A 24,157-nucleotide genomic window follows, 5' to 3' on the forward strand; every position below is an offset into this window, starting at 1 on the left:
CAAAGTTCCACTGTTGGTTCTCTTTTAAACACCCAGCTCCCACAGCCAGGGCATGCCCTTCCTCAGGAGTCAAATGATCATCTAATAGATACTGTTAACACCTTATTTTGAGAGGTGATCAACCAATGAATCAGTGGGCCTCTGATTTAACAAACATATTCTCATTTGGCAAGTTCAATACGACACATACGAGTTGATAATCTCTGCAATCTGGAATTCATATACAGCCAAAACCAGAAATTGCAAAAGTTTTCAAAAACATAATATGTGAAGTCAATATGCATAAAAAGAATCGGAAACTAAACAAATATACCGATCTAACAAATGTATTAGGGTGCTGTCGTCAAAAGAATATATAAGAAAAAAAGAACATCACTTCTGAAGATGAAGATTCAAATCAACAGCACAAATCATTGAATTTAAATTTCTTCAAACATTGGATCCCATACTACAAACGCAAAAGAATGTAAACAGTTCGATACGCCTCCTCCTCCAATCCAAATTAACTCTGAGAACTGCCATTACTGTTTCCAAACCTTCTCAGAGTACAAGCCACTAAACTCATCCCACTCAAAAGCCCCAACAACTTATGCGATGTGGATCGACCAGTGCTGCTGGAAGCAATACTAGGTGCACCAATTTGACTGGCTACCATTGGAGGAAATTCGACTCCATTATCTTGTGCACCACCACCATCACTGGCAGTTGCATCCAACTGTTCCCCTGTGTCCAAATTAATTACGAGTGATCCTCTATTCGTTCTTAACCATTCCACCCCCTCCGAAGTTACTCCTCTACATTTCTTCACCTTCACTTTAACCAAATTCGGGCAACCACTAGCTAGGGCTTCCATTCCATGGTCTGATACAGGGCAACTCTTAATACAAAGCTTCTTTAAAGCTATGCATTTCAAAGCAATACAAGATATCTCTGCATCACCAACTGTATCACTACCGCATAAAGCTAACCGTTCTAGATTCTGACAATTCGAAGCTAACATTTCCAAACTTATTTTCGTCGGATTAACACCAATAAGAACTAATTCTTGTAAATTAAGGCAAGATTTCGCGACAGCAATTAATCCTTGGTCACCTATTCGATTGGCCTTCCATCCATCAATGTGAAGCTTCCTCAACAATCTACATTTCTCAGCAACAGATCCAAGTCCGACGTTCGTACACTCTGGAGTCTTAACGAGGTGAAGAATTTCTAGGTTTAAACAATTGGAAATTGCCGTGAGACCTATGTCGCTTACTTGGATACGTTCCATGTGAATTTCTACTATAGCCGTGACCCGATCCACTATAAGAGAAAAAAGCTTATCCCAATCACCAGAGCACCTAAAAAGTTTTAAGGATCTCAGATTCTTAGCACCAACAATAAGCGGACCAAAGCACTGTCCATTGTAAAGCTCTTTTAAGCAAATTGATTTCAACGATGCCGCTGCCACCCCTGGTCCTATCGGCTCAGCTGCAGCTCCGTCGGTGATGCCACGAAGTCGTTTCACGGAGAGTTCCTCGAGAGCTGGACAGTGGTCGAGCACGGCGTTCATGCCTTTAGCTCCGAAAGTGCAAGATCCACACGAGAGTTTCTTTAGACTCTTGCAGTTTTTAGCGAACGCCAACATCCCTGCATCGGTTAAGTCACGACATGCTCGGAGCTTAAGACGAGTCAAGTTCCTGCAGTGCTCCGAGATTTGAGCAAGCGCTTCGTCGCCAATGCTAACAGATCTACGGTCGCATTTCAGGGCCAGTTTCGTGACAGCATCGAAGCGAGAGAAGATGAAAGGAATGAGAGGATGCAGATCTGATTGGGCGTTGAGGGAGAGTCGGTGACGGCTCTGTCCTTCAATCCTCAACCAACGCCGGCAAACAAGAGAACACCGTTTCCGGTCACCGGGAGTTAGAGACTGGAAAATGCAAGCCAAACACTCGTCGGGTAGAACCGAGATGATATCCGATAACCCATCAATGCTATTTCGTTCAACCTCTTCCGCTTCCTCAGCTTGCATCTGACCGATCAGAGCCGTTGATTTCGACTTTGAACGTTGGCTACGGTTACAATCCCGACGGCTCGTGAGTTTGGCCGTCGAAACTGATTGGCCCATCAACAATAACAACTTTTTTTTTTTTTATGAAAATCAACAACAACAACAACAATTAAGTAAACCCTAAAGAAGCAAAAGATTAAGAGACAGGCGGAGGGCTAGTATCCTGGGAGAAACCGTAGAGAACTGAGGACCATGTTTCAGGCTCTACATCTGTTTTGTTCTCCTTGGGAACGACCAGACCAACGGACTTCAAAATGGGATTTCATTTGGCTTTTTGTGTGAACTTTGGCTGGCCTCGTCTTTCTTTTTGAACAAAATAGCCCTTCCCTATCCTATTCCTACCCTCCACTCTTAAGTTTCTATACGCCTTTCCCATCCGCATAATAAATACTTTTCTTGAGCCCCACCCCTGATTTTGGGGTCAAACAAAATCAAAAGATGATCAACGGTTGAAAACAAGTTGTAAGGGTGAGGTTGGGCACGGGTGATGCTTCCTTTTGCACCTAAATTAATTGCCTGACTCTTAAAAACAATTGATTAGTGGTAATGTATTGGGGTTGGGGCACAAATCTTAGTGAAGAGAAAATAATAATATCCCAAATCAGATATTTTAAAATAATAATCTAAAACCACGACACAAGTGACACCCAATTTAGTGTTTTCCATTGAACCACCATGCTCCTCTTATTAAATTATTCACCTCCCAATTACTTGCCGCGCTTTAAGAAGTTATTCAAATTTAATTCCTTAATTATGTTAGGATTTAATACACAAGTTTCGTAAAGATTTCACGAATCTTCAAAAGCTTCTATTAATCTTCTTCACGTGTAGTTGATTTTGTTCACGTTCAAAGATACATACATATTATTATCACGATGAATTATTAATGGATGATTGCTCAACTATTCATTTATTTTTAATTTTAATCCTAAATACATCTTGTTTTGTTAAAAGAAATTGAGGAAATTTAGAATATCCAGTATGGCTCCATAACTGATAAATACCATCTTATCCTTCTTTTATTTGATTTTCAAATTCAAAATTCCAAGTCTATACGGGTTTTCACAATTTAGGAGGGGGCCAATTTTCGAGTTAAAGCCTACACATGGCCTTGCCCAAAGTTCAAATGCAATTAAATATTTTCTCCGCTCAACTTGGTCATCTATTAATATTTTGCAATTTAGACACTCTATTTTTATGTTTTTTTCAGTTTAGCCATTCTAACGTTAAATCCTTAACAATAGCTGATTATACACGTCAAATTATATCCACATCATGTTTACTCTTTTATGTTGATCACTTAACCTCTAGATTGCTCTCTAGATTGCTTTCATTTTGGTCACCAATTTTTGAAGTATTGATTTGGCTTAAAAAGAATAATGATTAAAGTGAAAATGCGAAATTAAAATAATGTATTAAAAACTTGTCATTTTGTACTTATTTATCCTTTTTCCAATATTAAAATTTTAAATATCAATACATCAAAATCAATTAAATAAATTATTGAATTATTATTCCTTGATAATGTCAATTGATTTGTTACTATAATATTGAAATTAATTAATTTAATCTCTTAATTTTAATTTTATATTATGTTTTCAAATTATCATTAACGAAATCAACATCAAATAACCCATGTTGAATAACGTCTATGAACTTAAATTTCTTTTGATTATATAATATTGAACCTTCCATACTAAGTTGAAAGTCAATAAATTATAATTGCAATTAATTAAATTAATTACTTGGTTTTTTTTGTGCAAATATTTTTCTTTACTTTTAGCTTAGCATAGAAAATTCAATATCATATAATTAAAAAATTTGAGTTTAAATATCAATTATTAAAAATGAGTTATTTGATTTGGCTTTAATTTGGAAATATAAAATAAAATTTTAAATTTTAGGAGTTTAAATTATTTAATTTCAATATTATAGAAACCAATCGACTAACATAATAAAGGGATGATAATTTTCAACAATTTATTTAATTAATTTTGATGTTTTGAAATTTAAATTTTACTACTAAAAAGATTAGAACTTTCAATAATGGGATAAGCGAGATACAATAAAATAACATTTTTAATGCGTTGTTTTAGTTTCTACCGTTTTTACCTAGATCAAGACATAAAAAAAATATTTTTTCGATAATCAAAATGAAAGTGACTTAAAAGTTGAGTGACCAATATGATAATCTAAACATGATGTAGTATATAAAGTGAGCTATTATTAGAGATTTAACGCTTAAATGACTAAAATAAAAGCATTTTCTAGCAGGTGAAATTACAAAATTTTCTTTTGAAGCACCCTAAAATATCAAGTCTGCCCTCAACATGTATCTTATGGGCCATTAGGAGGTAAAAGCCTCCAACCCAAAGAGTTAGTTCCATAAAAATGCTGTTTTCGCAAGTTTTTTCCACGCTAACATGTTAGGGAGCAAGCGAAAACATCCCATTAGCTAACGCTGAAGTAGAACATGGAGAACCCACACCCAAAGGTAGCAGAACCCCATCGAGGTTATTGTTAGAAGCCGAACAATTAGGAGGATATGAATGCTTCGTCGTAGTATTGAGCCATCGAGGGACTGAACAGTCTCAACTCTTGGCGGGCAGAGCGTGGAAGTCCAATCCATTGCCTGCAAGGTGTTTACACCTTTATTTTTTAGATGTAAGTAGGAATGGATATAGATGGATTGTAGGTAGGTTTAGAGTAATTTACAAACACACGAAAAACAATCAGGGATACTTCCATGTTAGAGTTATGAATCTTTTGGGGTAAGAGCTTGTTAGAGTTCTAAAAACATAATAATAGTAAAGATGAGTCTTGTTAATCATTTTATATTTTTTATATTTGATCATTCTCTTAATTCTTTTATTTTTAATTTTGCTAATTATGAGTTGTTTTTTATATTAAAGTGTCAGGATCACCTTTGCAAGACTCTACATTTGTTGGTTAAAGTGACTTTGTTTAGCATGGTTGTGTCTAAAAATTACAATTATTTTGTAATATTTATCTTAAAGTGTTAAAGTGTAGTTTTACAATGAGTAATTATTGAATTTGGATCTTTTGGGCAATTTGTTCTTTAGGCTTTGTTGTCTATTTCGTGGATTGGGGTGACATAAAAGTTTCTAAATTTTTATTTAAAAATTACAATTATTTTTATGTATTTTTTATAATTTTAATATTTTAAGAAAAGGATTGCATATTTATGATTTTTTTTTTGAATTGGCTATTTTATATTTTAAATTTTTTTCATGTAACATTGTCTGATCGGTAGCAATAATTTTTAAAGACAAAATGATAATCCTAAGGTTAAAGTAACCAAAAGTTATTGATGTATCAAAATATACTTAGAATATTACTTAGAAAAATATATCAAATTTTCATAATCCGCAACAAATCTTCATTATCCGATTGCACCAATCTTCATAATCCGCAACAAATTGATGCCTAAAAACTCATCATGGAAGAGGAACTAGCGGGACTCTAGATCACGGATGGGGAAGAAAAGGTATGGTAGCTATACAAGAACTCTGGCTTGCAACAACCGGACCATGATCTATGTCTGGTCAGGTGTTTTCTTAAGGCTAGTGTGGTTCACTTCCCAGCATTGCGGAATATGCTGGCAAATCCATGGCACCCTCTAGGGGGTGTTCAATTTTCAGACCTGTGTGAGAAAATATTCTTGTTCAAATTTTGATGGCAGTCGTCATCGCTCAACAAAAAGAAACTCTTTTTGCCGGAGGTAAGAATACTTTATGAAACCAAATGACAACGACAAGATGAAGTTTGTTGGGTCAGTTGGCAACCAACATCAATCTACAAAAGAAAATTTTTTTTACCGGTTGCGAAAAGTAACCAAACAAGAGAGATCTGACTGCGGCAAAGGAAAGACATGATACCACTAGAAAAAAAAAAAAAAAGAAGAAATAAGGGTCGAGCAATAGAGATAACGAATAGGAAATCATAATGCCACAAGAAAAAGAAGAAGAAAGAAAGTAGGGGTTGAGTAGCAGAAATAGCAAAAAAGAGGCTAGTCGAATCAGGAAATGCTTAACTGAAAAAGAGAGGCGATTGATCTTTCAAGAGGGGCCATTCAACCTCTTGAAAATGGGAAAAGTAGTCTTAAAAATGAAAATGTATTAAAACATTATGAGGAGTTAAGGAGGGCCACGTACCAAATTGCGATACCAATAGTCAAGGAGATTAGTTTAGTTTAGGTTTTCGTTTTCCATTTTATGTTGAAACTATTTTGTGGATTGTTGGGACTTAAGCCCAAAACTACGCATAATTTTATTTATTTTTTGGTTTTGACCTGTTAATAAAACCCATTTGTTTTTTCATTAAAAAAAAAAAGTTTCTACTACAATATCCAAATTTAATATCTACGGAACCAATCGCGACCCCACATCCTCAAAACGGCGCGCTTCGATTCGATCCCTTCCAAAAAGGTAAAAAATGTGATCAGTAAAGTGATCCTCGGTTCCTCCACCACACTTCACTCACACGTATGGCTGCTCCTCTGCTTCTTAAAGGCATCCCGCTCCTCCGGCTTCGGCTGCAACGGTACAACTGTCTCTCCGCCAGAATCATTTCTTCTCCGTGCCGTCCTTGGTGCGCCGCCGCAGATCCGACTGGGCACCAGGACGAGGTATCCTCTTCGGAGAAGAGTAGTGTGGTGCTGACCGTGAAGGATCCACCGAAGTACCATAGGTGGGATGATCCTGATTACAGGAAATGGAAGGATAAGGAGGAAGAGATGCTTCGAGACATCGAACCTATCATTTCGCTAGTTAAGGAGATTCTTCACTCTAGTAGGTCAGTCTCTTAGGTCTTAGCCCTTGTGCTTTTAATCGCTACTTTTGGACTCCATCTACGTAATTTTTTTATAATAGGATTATGCATTCGACTATTCACTAATATGATTTCATTTCTGCATGGAATAATTACGTTTGAATTAGTTTTGCCTTCTGGTTCAGAAAGGAAAAGGTAATTAAAGTAACTTGAATTTCTGAAGTCTTAAAGTGCAGTTTATATGAATCATTTTTTTATACCGCTGACGATGGTATACGTTTAAATTAGATTATGCTTCCTGCTCCTGGTCATATTTAAGAGTTGTTTTAGTAGAAACCTTGAGCTACTGGTGTCAACAAAAGAGCACTCTGATGTTACCTTATCAGTTATCACATTGTATGTTCCTTCCTAGCCCCGCTGCTCCCATCAATAACCCTCGTTATCCTCTATAGTCGAGGACAGAAAAGACAAAAACTGAATTGGACATGGTATTGGTTGGATATGCAAGCATCATATCCAATTATATTTATGAATTTCCATAATTGTTAGATGCCCATGTATATATTAAAGAAAAAAAAAATAGAAGTATTGGGTGCATGGAGTTCCTCTATTTACCCATGTTTTAACAGAGGGAAAGAATAATAGAATTCTCTCTGTGGTTTTCTTGTCATTTTACTAGAAGTGGTTAGACTGGAAAGCAACAATCGAACTCTCTAAATGTACTTGTGTTGCTAAATGACACGAATACGTTGTAATCTATGCTAACCATCTTCTGAGGTTCTTATGGAAAAAAATTCTCGAGAATTGTGATCAACTATTTCTCTTTTCTAAATTACTAATGAAAATATGTTCTATCTTAGAACCTGTGATTTACATCACTGGTAGAAAGAAAGCTAACTGATGATTTTGAGATACTTTTTAGAAGTAGAAGCTAATAAGTTGAGTAAATCAGTCTGTGCAGTGCGACACTATTAAATTTAAGTCAGCTTAGTCATTATGATTCTTCTATTTATTTCCTAATGTTAGGTATATGGATGGGGAACGCTTAACTGTTGCAGACGAGGAAACTGTGGTAGAGAAGCTTCTTCGTCATCATCCACATTCTGAAGATAAAATTGGATGTGGATTTGATTGTATTATGGTGAGTTTCTGACGGCATTGTCTTTTGCTGGGTCTTTCAGTGTTTTGGTCGTGTTGCTATATAATCAAACATGTGTTCTGGGTAAATTTCACAGTATTTCCATAGTAAGGCTTCTTTGTAGGCTAATATAGAGCTTGCATAGTGAATATCTACTTTAAGCTTAAAAGAATGAAGTTGATTATTTTGTATGTCCTACTGTCAAAAATATTTCTTAACACTATATTAGTTAGCCTGATTCTTTATCTAAAGTTTTGGAATTTGCTCGTCCAAACTTTTATTTTTCTAATGAAATGCTCATCTAAACCTTTTTAATCTGCCTGCTAATGTGGCTTTTCTTACCAATGAAAGTGAATACCGTTTTATTTTTCAGTAGCTAGTGGTTGGATGAAAATAACCTGGCAGTGCTGCCTTTCATGTGTAGAGATATTCTATGATTGTCTAGCTTAAATTGATGTTGGTTTTCTAGAGCAAACTAATAATGTGCTTAATCTCCTTTGAAGGTTGATCGACATCCTCAATTTAGACACTCAAGATGTCTCTTTGTTGTTAGAACTGATGGTGGATGGATAGATTTCTCATACCAAAAGTGTCTCCGAGCGTACATTCGAGATAAATACCCATCTCATGCAGAAAGATTTATTAGAGAACATTTTAAGCGTGGTAGTGGCTAAAATGTGAAAACATAATGTTAATAGTGGTGTGTGAGTACGGTTTTGGTGTCACTGGAGATGTTTTAAGATTTCATTTGAGTAGAGACATTGTGAATTAGTATTAGCGACTTATATAAGCCTTGAATTGTAGTTGTCAATGTGGTAGATGATCCTTGACTGACGCCTCATGTTCGTTGTAAATGAGGACAAAGAAAATGATTATTTTGTAAGAAGCATTTCTTGAGATCCTCAGGTATTGGCTGTTATATAAACGTTGCTAGGATTTTCGAAGTGCTTTATTGTACGTGTGGAATTTGTCTCAAGAGCTTGTTAGACGGTTTAATCCCTTTCCAAGAACTGTGCGGTATCTTGATTCTTGATATTAAAGACCTAGACGTAGAGTACATGTTAGAAGAAAATTGCTTCAACGTTCCTGCTAGTTTTTCTTACACTGATGTGAAATAAATCCCATCTTTGGTGGTTGATGAAAGTGATGAATTTGTTTTCGTCTTCACTATATGATCTAGTGGTTCTTTTTTTCTGATGGATTGCATCAAATGGTAACAAGGGTCTTTTACTATCGCTGCTCAGTATGTTTGGCATAATAGAAGAGAGTTAAAACAACCTTGAATCACCTCACTGGTGGTAGTGATAAATGACCGACTTTAGATGGGGAGTAGCACTTAGCGCGGTTGGCCTTAAGCTTTATGGCAATGGAGGTCACTGCTTGCAACCAGAACGTTTCCACCTCCTAGGATTTGGATTTGAAGTTGGGATTTAGACAACTAGTTACCATCAACAATTAAAAGCAGGTGCAAGCTATGGTTTGAATCGTGATTAAGGTATCAAAGTGATGATTAGATTCAGACAGGCTACCCTATGGCCGCTGGATGGAGGAAATCCACATGGGTTCTTCCTTACCCATTATAGTGTTTTCAGGGTACATATGGGAGCACAATCATATGTGCTAAACACTCGAGTCAAGGAAGAGAGATGATGGAACATCTTCTTTCTATTAAAAGCCCCTGAATATTTTTGTGATCCAATTAGCTGGCTTGCGCTTACACAGAAGGTTTGGTGGTGGCCTTAAAGGCTGCAAGCTATTGGGTTTCATGAGTTCCAATAAAGGGAAGTCTTTGCTTTCTGTGGTGTATGATATGAGTGAGATGGCAGAACAACTCAAGCCATACTTTCTGATTCCCAAGTTGGTGCGGCCGTGTCCGACTTTGACCAGGCTTCCCTACTTACTTTAACCCTCTGTTTTTGTTTTTAGGATTTTTCAGAGGAAATTAATACTATATGTAAAAAAGAAAATAAATATCAAAGAACTAAATTTCAAAACTCCACGGAATTATGGAGCTTGATTCCTATAACATTTGTGTATGTGAATTTTGGATTTGATTCAATATTCATAAATAGTTAAAACAGTTATGAATGTAACACTATTTTATGTTTACATATCTTATTCATAAATAATTATATGTATCTAACATAATAAATAGATGTGATTATTTTTAAAATGTTGAATCAAAATATTAAACTAAAATAAAATTTATGTATAATTGAGTTAAATTAAAATTGCATGTATCACATTAAGTGTTTTGATACTTTCAAAGAAAAATCAAATAACTTCTTGAAATTTTATTATAGATAAGTTTTATTAACTTACACATTGACGTATAGCAATTTATAATAATTACAACTTATTATTTCTAGTGGATTATTGGGATTTCATACTTTTATGTTTGAATCTTGTTTATATAAATATTTTAGATTTTATATTCATCCTAGTCAAGATTTACTCTTAACTTTTACAGATTTCTTCTTAAACTTTTATTCGGTTTAAGTTCTACTCTCTAAGTTATGTCTAAATTTAATTTGATTTACGTTCAAATATATTCTAGTTTTTATGAGTTTTCTTTAATTTTTTTTTTAATCTCTGTGTGGGCATGTTATGTTCTAATTTATTCTAACATAGTAATAACTTAATTCTGATTATATTATTTAAATATGTATTATTTGTGATTATAATTACCACTCGTAATATTTTAAAAACAAAAAAATATAATCCATTGTTTTTATACTTTGCTTACGTTTAATTTTAGTGAATCTTTTAAGTTATTTGTGGATATCTTATCATTTTTATGAAAATTTCATGGTTAATTTATAGATTTTAAAATTTTAATATACTATTTAATATTTGAGTTTAGTTTCAATATTTAATTTGGTATTCAAACTAAATAATAATATATGACTAAATGAATATTTGACACATATGCTCGATAAAAAATATTTATACTTAATTGATACGAAAAAAACTTAAATATCAAATTAAATATTGAAGTAAAACTCAATTAGACTTCATGTACCAAATTAAATATTAAAGCTAGTATGTTAAGATAGACATAAAATTAATTGAATTTTAGTATTCTCGTATAAAGATGTAACTAAGTCTGATTAGTGAAGAAACATAATATCAACTCACATATTTAAACAAATTAAACCAATAATTACATTTAGTTATAAACATATATATATTATATTGATATTAAATCATGACATTACCTCTGTATGATGGTTTCAATATTATAAGTAATATTAATTTATGAGGTGAAGACCAAAGACACCCACCAGTTCTGTTCACATTCTCCATTGATTTTGTAGAATGTTATAAGAATTTACTAAAAATTCTCCATTGATTTTGTAGAATGTTATAAGAATTTACTAAAAAATTACATATAAAAAAGATATACCTCTCCTGCTTACACTAAACACACAGATTTCTCTTTTTTACTTGCTGTCCTCTCAATAGCTTTATTTATAGGGGATCGAGCCCGTAAAGAAGGAAAGTGAGGGTGTAGTAGGAGTAAAAGCGAAGCAAAGAAAGCAACGCTTCAAGCCCCAAAATCCTACACGCGTCCTCACCTATACCCCCACAGTGCGATACATTTTTTGCGATTAGCCATTTTCATTTCATTTAACGCACCTTCCATTTTGCATGGCTGAAAGGCAATAAGTTTTTCTTTAAAAAAAGAATCTTGAAGTTGAAGACAAAAACAAAACGCAAACAGGGTCTCTTCATTATTCTAGAATTAACCCACTGTTGGTACCCCCAAAACAAAAAACAAAAAAGGTAAAAAGGAATTGAGTTGTTGTGCTGGAGAGCAGTAAATTGCATGGGGAACTGTTCTGTGGTTTTAATTTCAAACTTTATTTTTTTTTGTGGATTTTCTCCAACCATGGATGTATGTATGTATGCGTATATATACTCTGCATAGTAACTTTCACTTTACAATGGAGGCCGCATTAATCAGCCCAAAAGGAACCCCCTACTTGGAGATGTATTATTGGGTATAAAACAGGGTACAAAATAAAAGCTCTTACAACCCTACTCAGAAGAACTTGTAGTAATGTGTAAAACAGCTAGAACCAACTTTAGAGATACCCCAATTTATTTCAAGAATAAAATTGTGCTGCATGGTTAATGATAAGACAATGATTTATTTATATATTTATTTTCATGTTTGGAATTAGAAAACAACCCTTCATTCAACCTTCAAATGGGGGACTTAATTTTTTATTCCTGAAGGAACTTTTAATCCTCCAATTGTTGATTTTTTTTAAAAATAAAATAATTTTTTTCTACTGAACAAAACAGTATGACAGTGCAAGCATAAATGATATCCCTCTATACATCTTTACCAGAACCAGAGTAGTAAAGGAAGAAGATTAAGTGGTAAAAGATTGTTTAATTAATATCGATGTTCTAAAGTTGTATCTTGTATCCAGGTCCAACCACTGAGAGTTCCAAAACACATCCAGCTCATCATCGTGCATGCATCAAGATTTTACTTGCAGTATTTTATTAATATATTCTCAAGAAACCAATGACTGCATTTAATTTATGAATCAATAGAGATTTTTAATTTTCGCAAATCATGTTATGAATAAATGACAGGCTTGTGGGTTCAAAAAATATCCGGTGCTATTATTATAGATATTAGATATTAGAGTTGCCCAGCCCCAAACCTCTCACCAGTTGTTTTGCTTTGTATCTTTGGGTTTGGGGCACTGCAATCACAGGTTACTTTCATGTATTGGGTTTTGTGTACAAAATGCCAACTCCATCCTTCACCTTTTTTTCTTTCTCCCCAAATATAAATGCCAAAAAGGCAAATTTCAAATATAAATCCCTTGGTAATGAAAAAAGAAAAATTGTAAAGTCCAAATTGGCATCGGAAGGAGAAGGGATCGGTTGGGTTGGGGTCCAGAGATACAAGTTACGGAATGTCACGTGTCGAGTAAATGTAATGCATGGCCCATGTCATGATTCAGGTCTGGGTCCGATAGGCTTGCAATAATTAAATAAACAAAAACAAATCCATAAACGAAAATTGCAACTACTTCTGCCTGCTTTCCAAGTACTAACCCTTTGTTTGCTGCAGCTGAGCTGAGCAAACCCACAAAACACGTCCTTTTGCTTACACTGCTCACTTCCCTCCCAATCCTCTAGTGTTTCAGATAGAGATTAGAGAGAGATGCCTCAAGCTCTGTCTTTTGGCCTCTCGTTCTTCATCTTCTTATCTGTTCTATAATGAACCCAACATAAACATTTTTAGAAAAGAAAAAAAAAAAAAGAGAGAGGAAAAAAGCTTTTCTTTGGTGGTGAACAATGGCTTTGAACTCTTCTTTTGTTTTTGATGCACTTTATTGTTTAGAAGAGAATTGGGAGGAAGAACCCAGAGAAGGCTACTTTGTGGAAGTAGAAGAAGAAGGAAGTTGTTACAATCATGGGATTAATAAGTCGAACTCTTTTCCCACTTTGTTAGACCAAGACTTATCCTGGGAAGGCGATGAACTTTCCTCTTTACTTTCAAAAGAAGAGCAGAATCTACTGTATGATAGCCTTCAAAGCAATGGGAATCTAGCTGGGGCTCGCCGTGAAGCTGTGGAATGGATGTTAAAAGTCAATGCTCACTATTCCTTCTCTGCTCTCACCGCTGTTCTTGCCGTCAACTATCTTGATAGATTCTTGCTTACCTTTCCGTTCCAAAGTGAGAAGCCGTGGATGTCTCAACTAGCTGCTATAGCTTGTCTTTCTCTTGCTGCCAAAGTGGAGGAAACCCAAGTGCCTCTCTTGCTGGACTTGCAAGTATTTATCCATGTTACTTTGTTATCTGAGTTTTCTTTACTTTTTCTTATTTATTGGTCATTTGGTTCGGCCTATTAATCTTGTTTTGCTGTCGATCTGTTTAGGTTGAGGAGAGCAGGTATGTGTTTGAGCCCAAAACCATCCAAAGAATGGAGATTTTGGTACTCTCCACCCTTCAATGGAAGATGAACCCTGTTACCCCACTTTCATTTCTTGATTACATTGCAAGGAGGCTTGGATTAAAGGACCATCTTTGTTGGGAATTCCTTAGGAGATGTGACCGCACTTTAATCTCTGTTATTTCAGGTTAGCACCAAAACATGAACCATTCTCCTTTATCTATCAGATACTACAGATAAGAATTGAATCGAATGCCTTTTGTGTAGAAGAATAAATAAGTTGAATCCCATTGTTGTATATCTGTTTTCTGCGATTCTCATATTTCATTTAATTCATCGGCAGACTCTAGGTTTATGTGCTACCTTCCTTCTGTAATGGCCACTGCTACAATGTTGCACGTTGTGGATTGCGTAGAACCTAATCTTAGAGTTGAATACGAAAACCAGCTATTAGGCATCCTGGGAATTGATAAGGTATTGTTTTATCTTCACTTATTCTCTTTCATCACTAATTCTAATTCTCTACCTTGTGCCAAGTGTTAGTCTTAAATCTCCATTCTTCCTTTGGAACAGGAGAAGGTAGATGAATGCTGTAAGCTGATAACAGATCTGGTAACAACAATAGTTCAAGGGAACCTATCAAAGAAACGTAGGTTTAGTAGCTCCATTCCACGCAGCCCGAATGGCGTAATGGATGTGTGGTTTAGTTCCGACAGCTCGAACGATTCGTGGGCGGTGGCATCATCCGTGTCCTCTTCACCCGAGCCTCAATCCAAGAAGAGCAGAACTCAACAACAACAGCTTCTGGAAAAGCTAAGCCACGGTCCTTTAGATTTTCTCAGCATTCCTCGCTAAATTTCCATCTTCAATTTCCTTAGACCATAAACAGTCTTTTGGAATAATAACATTGCTCTTCTTTTTGTATTATGATGCAAGTTAAATTGCTTACCATCTCTGCATTTTCCTATACCAATTGAGTCTCATCTTCAGATTCTGATGCTTAAAACCATCTGCTTAGTCTGAATGGTTTTGAAATTTGCAAGCAGAGATGGTTTGCATTTTATCCGGAAGAAATTTCTTTTGTTTTTTTTCTTTTAGAAAAAAAAAAATGAACATAGCAATGCAGAGTCCTTAGCATTAATGCTTTAGGCCTTTTTGTTGTTTTATCTTTTATAAGGAATAATGTTGAAATTTTCTTCTAAAAAAAATGGGACATTTATAATATACTACGTCCACATTGTCTTACACATGATTGAAATACATAGGGAATTGTGTATTTATATATATCGGAATACATGCAGAATAATATACTTTTGTACGTATATATATTGAAATACAATAGCGAAATCAAATATGGGGTGGAGTGGGGGATCAAAAAACCAAAAGAGCGGGAGGTTGAAAGTGTGTGTACACATAACTTGAGTTTTTGTTTGCATGTGAAGGGAGGAACATGTTGTCGGCCACCCACAAATTTTGGGTTATATTTTTTGTGACCATAATTTTGGGTTTTGACCTCGTTGGAAGAGCTCATCTTCGTTTGAATTTTGCCCCTACTCTGCTGAGTGAGTGGTGTCCAACTGAGTGAGCCAACAGCGTTTTCAAACCATGATTTTTTAATTACTCTTCTTTTCTTGCCTTGATTTATCATCTAAACCCTAAACCACCCCATTAAAAAAATGCTTCTCCTTGTTTACCATGGATCACAGTAGCGTTGTAGATAGAAACTGGTTTAAGTCATTGCAAAGACAATGAGAGCTACCCTTTGACAAGGGAATGAATATATATATGATATGGTTCCTTAAAGTTAAGTTGGTCTCGAATTTGAGTGCTATAAAGGAAGAAAAAATAGTAGAAGAGTTTTAATTCATTTACATATTTGATCCAGTTCGACTTTAAATAAGAATTTGATGTTCGAAAACTTTGAAAAAGAAATGAGTAAACAAGTAGGGCATTTGATTAGAAAATACCATATAATTTAAGAAATTTTCCTCACTACCTGTCAAAGTTAAAATCCTATAGGGCTAAATGGATCATAATACAAAGTTGTTGACGATTTCAGGAAAATTGACGGTGCAAGAAGGTTGGCATGTGCTTTCCTTCCCACCACCTTTTTTTTTTTTTTTACTAAAGGGGAAATCATGACTCATGGCTTGGCTTTATTCACAACTTATTATATTACAATATTTACTTGGTCTCTAGATTTATTTATTTTACTAAATTTCTTAATCTGGCATTAAACGGAAATATAGATTTAATAATTGTTTTTTAACATTAATTTAATTATAAGTTGTTATTATATCTGTTTTTTATATAATATATAGAATTATTTATAATTTATTTTTAATTTTTATATAAGAGGATAATATATTTCAACGCACTCAAAACTATATTCTCCTACTTTAATAATAATCCCGATATTAATCGAATTAAGATTCAATCCCCAGCTTTAATAATTATTTTATAAGCTTTTAAGGGGGTTAGTATATAATATAAAGTTGCTTCATTTCCGCCCATATTGACCGTATCATTAATTCTTACTCCTAATAATAACGACGTCTATTAATCTAATTCTTATGGATCACTGTATTCCTTATCCTTTTTCTTTTATTAAAAACAACCATAACAAAATGATGAAAACTAAACTAATTGAAATGAAGATTTTGAGAATCTCCACATTTATGGATTATCAGTAAGTGTCCAGTTATGAAACAATTTACTTAATGAAATTTGGATGGTATAATCATTTTAGGTGTATTAATATCGACCCAAAAAAGAAAAAAAAAGGGTTAAAGGGAAAAAGGAAGAAGAAGAAATAAATCAAAAGATATTGTTTGGTTGTCATGAAAAAGAGGGAGAAAATTGGTGGTGCCATCTTCTCTTCTTTTATGGACATTGTGATTTGCTGTTATCATTTTAAACTCCCCAAAGTTCAATCTCATCGTTTTGACCCATTGAGCATGAATGAATTAATTTTGTTTAAAACCTTATAACAGGGGAAGCAGCTTCATTCCCATGGTTACGTAAATTGATCATCTCCTTTCTTCGAAGCCATTGACATTGACTCATCACACATACCCCCTGCCATTTGCCTGCCTAAAAGATTATGTTTCATTTCCAGGCCATTGCATATTTGTGATAGTGGGGCTAACTCTGCACACTACAGGCATTCATTTATTCTACTTTCCCTTGCCAATAAATAAATGAAGATCAAAGTCTGGAAATTTAATAGGAAAATAGAACTGTACTAAAGGAAAAGTTTAAAAAGTATTAGTGAGCAAAGCAGTGGAGAATCTAGATTGTCAAAGTAATTTTTTAAAGTCTGGCAACTTCAAAAAAAAAAAGAAAAAAAAAAAAAAGAGGAACAAATTGTGGTTAGACATTGTTAATTCCGATAATATTTATTGGCCCTGTGATTTGGTTCTGAGAAAAACAGAGGCATCCACCCCTTCAAATAATAAAACAAAAGGACTTTCTCCATAAGGCTTAGAAAAATTGGATTCTGACATGGACGGCCTTTAGAACACTGGAGGAAACTGCAAATCTGCAAGCACATGCAAGCAACATCTACTGCTGTTATCAGTCCAGTAAAAGGGCCTTTGTCAATTGTAGGTTTGGCCCTCTGTTTGTTGCAATTAATATTTGCCACTGTTTCATTGTTAAAGTCAATAATTGACTATATAGGTCGATTATATTATAGAACAGAAGACACTGTTAAAGTGAACGGCTCATTCATTATTTCGTTATTTTGCATAAATTATTGTAAAACAAAGGTGATTCAAACCAGCTAGCATTAGTGTGTCGAAACAGATACGGTTGAAATTGGGAGACCTCGAAACTTTAGCCAAAAAAATTATACAATGAAGTAATTTGGCAAAAATGACTGATATAAAACCAATTAAGCCTCACCATATAGACAGAGAGGGACCCTTGATTGGCGGTGTATAAATTAATATCGATGGAGGAGGCCCACACTGGGGATATAAGATTGTACATTAATTTCAGCTTGATTGGGAAGAGGATTGGGGGATTGGAACCCTCTCGGCCTCAGCGTATACACATTCCTTGCGTGACTCGTATTATAATTTTGATTCTGTAGGTCTAAAATGGTGAAATAAAGTTGGTAAATAGCGTGGGGTAGCACTAGCAGAGAAGAGCAGAATAGAACAGAAGAGTAAAGATGGGCCGGGCCTTTTTCTCGGAGTCACCATCTTAGCTCAGGTAATGCCAAAATTATGATTCATCAATCACTGAGCAGTCCATTTAAGTCATTTTGTATGCTAGGTAGATGCATGGTGGCGAGTAGACGGCAATGGATATATGGCTAGAATTTATTGTCTATATTATTATATCGATATAAAATTAATATGATTTTATATATTTTATATTATAATTAATATTTTAATAATTAAATTTATTAATATAAATATATTTATTATGTATCTAAGTTTTAATTTATCAAATTTTTTACTATCGATTTAAAATATTGTCTATATTTATATATTTTAATAAAATTTTATATACTTGAAACCTGACAAGCATGAATCGAACATTAAATATAAAATTAAATTATTAAAATATTAATAATAAAAGTTAAAGAAAGAGTATTAAATTATATTTTACAATGGTATAAGTGTATTCTTCTCTTATTATTATTACTAAATTTATTGAATATTATTAGTGAAAAATATTTAACAATTACATTTATTGTCAATATTTGTTCCCTCGCCGATCCATTTAGATCAGGCCCGTACACTTAGTGGTCCATTGTGGACATGTTTTCCGTCTGTCATGCTCCGAGATTCATGGACCTTTCTTTAATGGTTATTATTATACTTTATTTTAGAATTTTAATAAAAAACAATATTTTCTTTTAATTAGCATTAATTTAGTTAGCACATCCCTATTCCAACAACTTGGAGGTCATTAATTCAAGCTTACTTAAGCATGTAATATTCTGAAATTTAAAAATATTGAGATATTTTATAGTTTTCTTTTCTTTTCAATTGAGCTATTATTTAATTAATTTTATGTATCAAGACCACAATAATTAAAGAGACATTTGGATGATTTGAAGTTCATATGGTGATTACTGGTTAGTTTATTATTAACAATTTTATAAAGATTTTCTGAATATATTAAAATTAACTTGATTTCAATCTTTTATATAATATTTTTTTATTCACATCCCTTAATCATAAAAATATTTTAAATTTTTTTATTGAATTTTAGTTTAATTGATATCGGTATTATTGTTAATATGAGAGAACGTAGGCTTAAGTATGTTAAAGTGTATTATCCTCTTACTTAAGGATTGAGGAGTGACAATGGATAGTTTTAAGTATTGTATTAGAAAATAAAAATTAAAAATTGTGATGCTACTCATATGATAGAAAGTAGATAAAAAAATATATTTAAAAAAATTAAATCATGCATGTTGATTATTGGACCCGGCCGAACCCTTTGTTTTTTTTTTATAGATATTCTCCTTAGCCAAGCCCAAACCTTGAAAGGGTGGGGGTGTATCTTCTCCATTGCTAAAAGAGGGTATGTTTACTGCATGTATTATTAAATTAAGTTTTTATATACGTTAATCAGTTTTGAATATTTTCCAGAAATAGTGAAGGTCTGATTTCTTTAATAAACAATGAACCCTTTTTATTTAAATTTTGAATTTCCCTTCTGCAGATCTTGAATAATTTAAAACTAGTTTACTGATGTTAATGAAAAAAGACAACGTATCAAACACTTAGGCTAAAAAAACCCAAGTAGAAGTATTGTTATATAAGATGTGAAGAAGGCTAAAAAAAGAATAAATCCTATTTCTACCATATTCCTCAATAAACGTAAAATCGTTTTAATGACATGTGAAAAATAGAATAAAACAAAAGTTTTACAGGTATAGATGAAAATCTTCCTATCACAAGTAATGGTGAGATCAATAAGCAGATGTAGCACAAATGTTAGCTCCCTTTTGTTGGGATGATTCCATGCAAACCAATCCTCATCATCAAATGCCAACCGGAGGAGCTCTCTTCACACGCCTTAAGGATATAAAGCATTCCGAAACAACACTTCCACTCACCAACTTTCCTTCATATGAAATTAAAAGAAAAAATAATTTCGGAACCAATTTCCTCTTTTAAGATGCTATACTGCTTACTTTCGCCCTGATTGAAACAAAATGGTGGCGGGCTTAACTTTTTAGCCGAAGCCATTTTGATCCACCAATTTAATATCCACATGGGGTCGTCTGCAGAATACATAGCAAACCCTACCATTTGTTACAGCCAGCTCAGCCAAAAGATGGGACATGTTTACATTTGATTGCCAATTGGCCATAAGGTAACTGATTAGTATAATTGATAAGAAGGGTTGATATCAGTTGTCTAAGACTTGGTTTTGGTGATTGTGTGGCAGCTTGTTAAAGGTTGGAAGACCACATCATGCAATGTGACTAATGAAATGATTAGTACGAATGGGAAGAAAGTAGAGCTTGCTATTGACTGAAGTGTGAAAGTTGAGAGATGAATGAAGTGTTGAAACGAAATTAGTAGAAAGAGAAGAGTAATGGCAGATGGGATGGAGCCATCCCAAAGTTTAAATGTACACAAGCGAGAGATGTGGAGATCCCGAGTGAAAAGCCACCCGTGACGCGAATCTATTGGAGCGCACAACCTTCTGTCCTTTCTTACTTTTCTATTGTGGGCTATGTATTATGGGGTGAAAAAAGCAGCCACAGAAACAAAGCATCTTCAAGATTCCGTGAATTGTGGTGAAGTGTTGGATACCCATCAAATTCTCAAAATTCATCTTTTTGACCGCTTTACTCTCCTTGTCTGCGACTTGTTTAATCAGTCCTTACGACTAATGATTGAATACAACTTTTATTAATTGAAGTTTCAAAATTATTAAGTGCTAACTAAATTGTATTTCGTTAGGACAGTTTGAAAGGTCTCATTTGCGAGTAAATTTTCACATGCAAATATTTCAAGGATGTCACTTATTCATTGCCACACCACACCATGATTTACGTCATTCTATAGTATCACCCTATCTAAAATTTTTGACATCAAACCACTTGATTACTTATTATTGATTCACTAATAATGACCTTACACATGGCACCTCAACATAGGGATGGCATATAAATAAGGATCAAGACTTAAGGTTGAAGACAAGCAACTTACATATCCTCCTCTACTATCTCACTCCTAGCTCCATCTTCTCCTTCTTATATTATAACTATCTTACTAGATTACTCTACGTCTTAATCTAAGTAAAGTGAACCGTCCATCTCCATTACCTATCATTCTTTATGTCAATATATCAAGATAATTTCAATAACCAAAATAACAATCAAATATTAAATTTCAATAAACCCAACAAAATAAATTAACGACTAATATTTTTTTAAAAATGGTTTTCATTAATCAAACTAAATTTTTTATGATTAACCAATTAATCAAACTTATCAGCTAATTCAATTAAAACCAAATCCCGTCATATTGGAGGTTTTGTGGAAGGAATGGCAACCCTATCTTTCTGAAATTCATGAACATCTCTTTGATAAGAGGAATTAGCTCCTGACAGAAAATGGAAAAAGAAAAATCTCACGTATAAGATTAAGCCACCCGAATCTTATTTATGGTAGGAAAATTTTTATTGAGTACGGAGAGGGAAATATTAGGACTTAACTCAAACGACTGTACATGAAATTTTAAGTACAAATCACTATCAAACTTTAACGCCTGTGTTGGCCAGCAGTCTACCACTACGTTTGTTTGTTAGTTTTCCTTTTCCATTTGAATTCATTTAATTCGTTGAATATGCATCTTCCTCCTCACAATAGCCACGTTTGGTGCCTCTGCGTCGCCTCATCACACAATAAAATGACCTTTTGCATTCACCCAAACACCATGTCTTCTGCGCATCTACACAAATCACACAGGGCCTGTTACTGTTAGAAAAGCAATTTAATTTACGAATGTTTTTAATTGATGAACAAAGTTTGTTTACAAAATTTATCAATTGGATTATAGGTCAATTAGTATCAATTTTAGGTTTAATCTGTGTACAATCTTTACCTATTCTCTTTATTAAAAAAAAAACAAAAAGAATGGTTTAAAATTTGAAACAATTATATAAATATATTTATAAAAACACAATTATGTTGTTGATCCTTAATGAAGTTAAAAATTTTACATATGAGATTAGGGCATTCTCATGTCATTGTACTATACTAATATATATATATATATATATATATATATATATATAAGACATCTTGTAACAATCTTTAAAAAATTATAAATATTGTGAAGTTTAAATGTTAAAATATATATAATCAAAATAATACGGGGTTAGAGATGTAAAATTATTTCATTTAAAAGCTAAAAGTAACCTTTTAAATAATTCATTTATCATCGTGTGTAGTTTAATGTGCTTAATTGTATATAATTTGGAGGGAGAGGGATATACTTTACAAGATTCAGAATTGAAAGGATAAAAGAATTAACTGAATCGAGACAATTAGGAATGCTATTATTGGTCGATAAAGTTTTAATTCGATTAGTATGAACATTATTATCAATGAAGGAGGATGTGGGTTTGAGCCTATTGAAGCATATTATTTGTCTATATATGGGTTCGGGAGGGGCTATAGCTAGTTCTAAGCATTGAGCCTGGCCAAAATCTATAATGATATTTACCAACAAATTAAATTTTATTGATCTAATAATATTTTTTTCTATAAAAACAACTTTTATTTTCAAGAGCTTTACCAACAAATGGAAATTTAAATATTAATAGATTTATAGACTTTGGAAGACAATCTTTATCATTTATTTTTCAAATGATAATTAAATAATCTATTTATCTAATTTAATAAATAAAAATGTGGTGATGGTGATTTAATAGTTTCAAAAATAAAATACAGACTATCATCTAACACAATCCATATTCAGAGTCCATGTGCATTGCCATAATAACACCTGCCCAGAGATGGAATTTGGTGAACTGGATAATGGTTTCATTTTAGATTCGATACCTAACAATTTTTGATTATGCAATCAGGTCTCTATTTGAAGCATTTAGCATGTTCAATTAGGTCCATATCTTTAATTAATTAATTAAATATTTTACTAAATTTAGACCAAAATAAGTTATATTTTCTCATTATAATAAAATATTATGTTTGAATAAAATTTATTTTTATTTATAATGTTAATCATTTAAATATGATTTATTAATTTAATAATTTAAAACTATATTTACAATTTTAACAGTTATATCTTTTCAATTATTCTCTCATTACATATTTGAAGTGCAATTGACAGTTATACTTTTGATTATCTTGAGTTCTTATCATATAATTAAAAATTTTTGAACAATCTCATTATAGGTTTTAATTGTATTTGTTTTTGTTTTTTTTATATAATGTTTATAAATATCCATAGCCTCTCCTCAACTTATAATTAGGAGGATAATGCGTTTAGTGCATTTGAACCTCGTCCTCCTTCATTGACAATAATACACATGTCAATTGAGTTAAGACTCAATCGACTTATGATATAATCAAGTTGTGTACAGAGAAAATTATCAAATTTAATTGATATATTCCAATAACTCTCAATTTAAAGCTAAATATTATATAATGATTGGAGTTATAATATAGCTATATTATTATCTTTACCTTTTTAGAATTTTATAATTCTTGAAATCAAACGTCACATTAATAAATTTTTTTTTTTAAATTTAATTTGTGAAGCACTCATTTTAATAACATGAATCAATTTAACATTAAATTGCTAGAAGTAGGTTTAATTTCAAGAGCTATACCAATAAACTGAAGTTTAAAATTTAATAATTGTGATCTCAAACAATGAGAGCCTAATTTGAATGGCTGAAGTCATGGCTTAATGAAACCAAGCTTAAGAATAATTGGACATTTGAAATCCGTATGCAGCAAAACGCAGGTATCTCCTTGTAAATTACAGCTGTCCTCTCGGAATAGGTGCAGAAGCAGAAGTAGAACAATTTTATTTATAGAGAAAATCTGTAAAGAAATGAAGGGGCAGTGTTGAGGAGTGAATGGAGCACGTGAACTACAAACATCCAGCAAACTTTGAGTGTGCTTTGAGTCACCCAACAGCTTTTACTGCAAAATGCAGGCGAGTGGCAGTGCTACCAGGCCAGGCCAGGGTTCTCCAATTTTACGCCGTAGCTTCGATGTGCATTCTAATTTAAAAACAAAGC

At 33.2% G+C, this 24,157-nt stretch overlaps 3 protein-coding genes across 3 annotated transcripts; 2 read left to right on the plus strand and 1 right to left on the minus strand.

The window, feature by feature from the left end:
• Positions 1 to 249: 249 nt before the first annotated feature.
• On the minus strand, positions 250 to 2,437 carry LOC108450010 (F-box protein At1g47056-like). The gene has a single exon (XM_017747424.2). The coding sequence runs from the start codon at positions 2,105 to 2,107 to the stop codon at positions 503 to 505; it is 1,605 nt and encodes a 534-aa protein (XP_017602913.1). The 5' UTR covers positions 2,108 to 2,437; the 3' UTR covers positions 250 to 502.
• Positions 2,438 to 6,433: 3,996 nt separating this feature from the next.
• On the plus strand, positions 6,434 to 9,051 carry LOC108450199 (protein DCL homolog, chloroplastic-like). The gene is made up of 3 exons (XM_017747715.2): positions 6,434 to 6,865; positions 7,868 to 7,982; positions 8,483 to 9,051. The coding sequence occupies exons 1-3, from the start codon at positions 6,558 to 6,560 to the stop codon at positions 8,651 to 8,653; spliced, it is 594 nt and encodes a 197-aa protein (XP_017603204.1). The 5' UTR covers positions 6,434 to 6,557; the 3' UTR covers positions 8,654 to 9,051.
• A 3,964-nt stretch (positions 9,052 to 13,015) lies between these two features.
• LOC108489894 (cyclin-D3-1-like) lies at positions 13,016 to 15,044 on the plus strand. Its single transcript, XM_017794619.2, has 4 exons — positions 13,016 to 13,784; positions 13,889 to 14,090; positions 14,247 to 14,377; positions 14,477 to 15,044. The coding sequence occupies exons 1-4, from the start codon at positions 13,305 to 13,307 to the stop codon at positions 14,756 to 14,758; spliced, it is 1,095 nt and encodes a 364-aa protein (XP_017650108.1). The 5' UTR covers positions 13,016 to 13,304; the 3' UTR covers positions 14,759 to 15,044.
• The last annotated feature ends 9,113 nt before the right edge of the window (positions 15,045 to 24,157 follow it).

Source organism: Gossypium arboreum, chromosome 5 (genome assembly GCF_025698485.1).
Source record: "Gossypium arboreum isolate Shixiya-1 chromosome 5, ASM2569848v2, whole genome shotgun sequence".
In the NCBI taxonomy this organism is placed as follows: Eukaryota; Viridiplantae; Streptophyta; class Magnoliopsida; order Malvales; family Malvaceae; genus Gossypium; species Gossypium arboreum.

What these genes read in the sequence shown, in the direction of transcription:
- LOC108450010 (XM_017747424.2), bottom strand. Translation starts at nt 2,107, where the DNA reads ATGGGCCAATCAGTTTCGACGGCCAAACTCACGAGCCGTCGGGATTGT.
- LOC108450199 (XM_017747715.2), top strand. Translation starts at nt 6,558, where the DNA reads ATGGCTGCTCCTCTGCTTCTTAAAGGCATCCCGCTCCTCCGGCTTCGG. An exon ending in GAGATTCTTCACTCTAGTAG is followed by an intron (nt 6,866 to 7,867) that starts GTCAGTCTCTTA and finishes TCCTAATGTTAG; the next exon opens with GTATATGGATGGGGAACGCT. An exon ending in GTGGATTTGATTGTATTATG is followed by an intron (nt 7,983 to 8,482) that starts GTGAGTTTCTGA and finishes TCTCCTTTGAAG; the next exon opens with GTTGATCGACATCCTCAATT.
- LOC108489894 (XM_017794619.2), top strand. Translation starts at nt 13,305, where the DNA reads ATGGCTTTGAACTCTTCTTTTGTTTTTGATGCACTTTATTGTTTAGAA. An exon ending in TTTAATCTCTGTTATTTCAG is followed by an intron (nt 14,091 to 14,246) that starts GTTAGCACCAAA and finishes ATTCATCGGCAG; the next exon opens with ACTCTAGGTTTATGTGCTAC. An exon ending in GCATCCTGGGAATTGATAAG is followed by an intron (nt 14,378 to 14,476) that starts GTATTGTTTTAT and finishes CCTTTGGAACAG; the next exon opens with GAGAAGGTAGATGAATGCTG.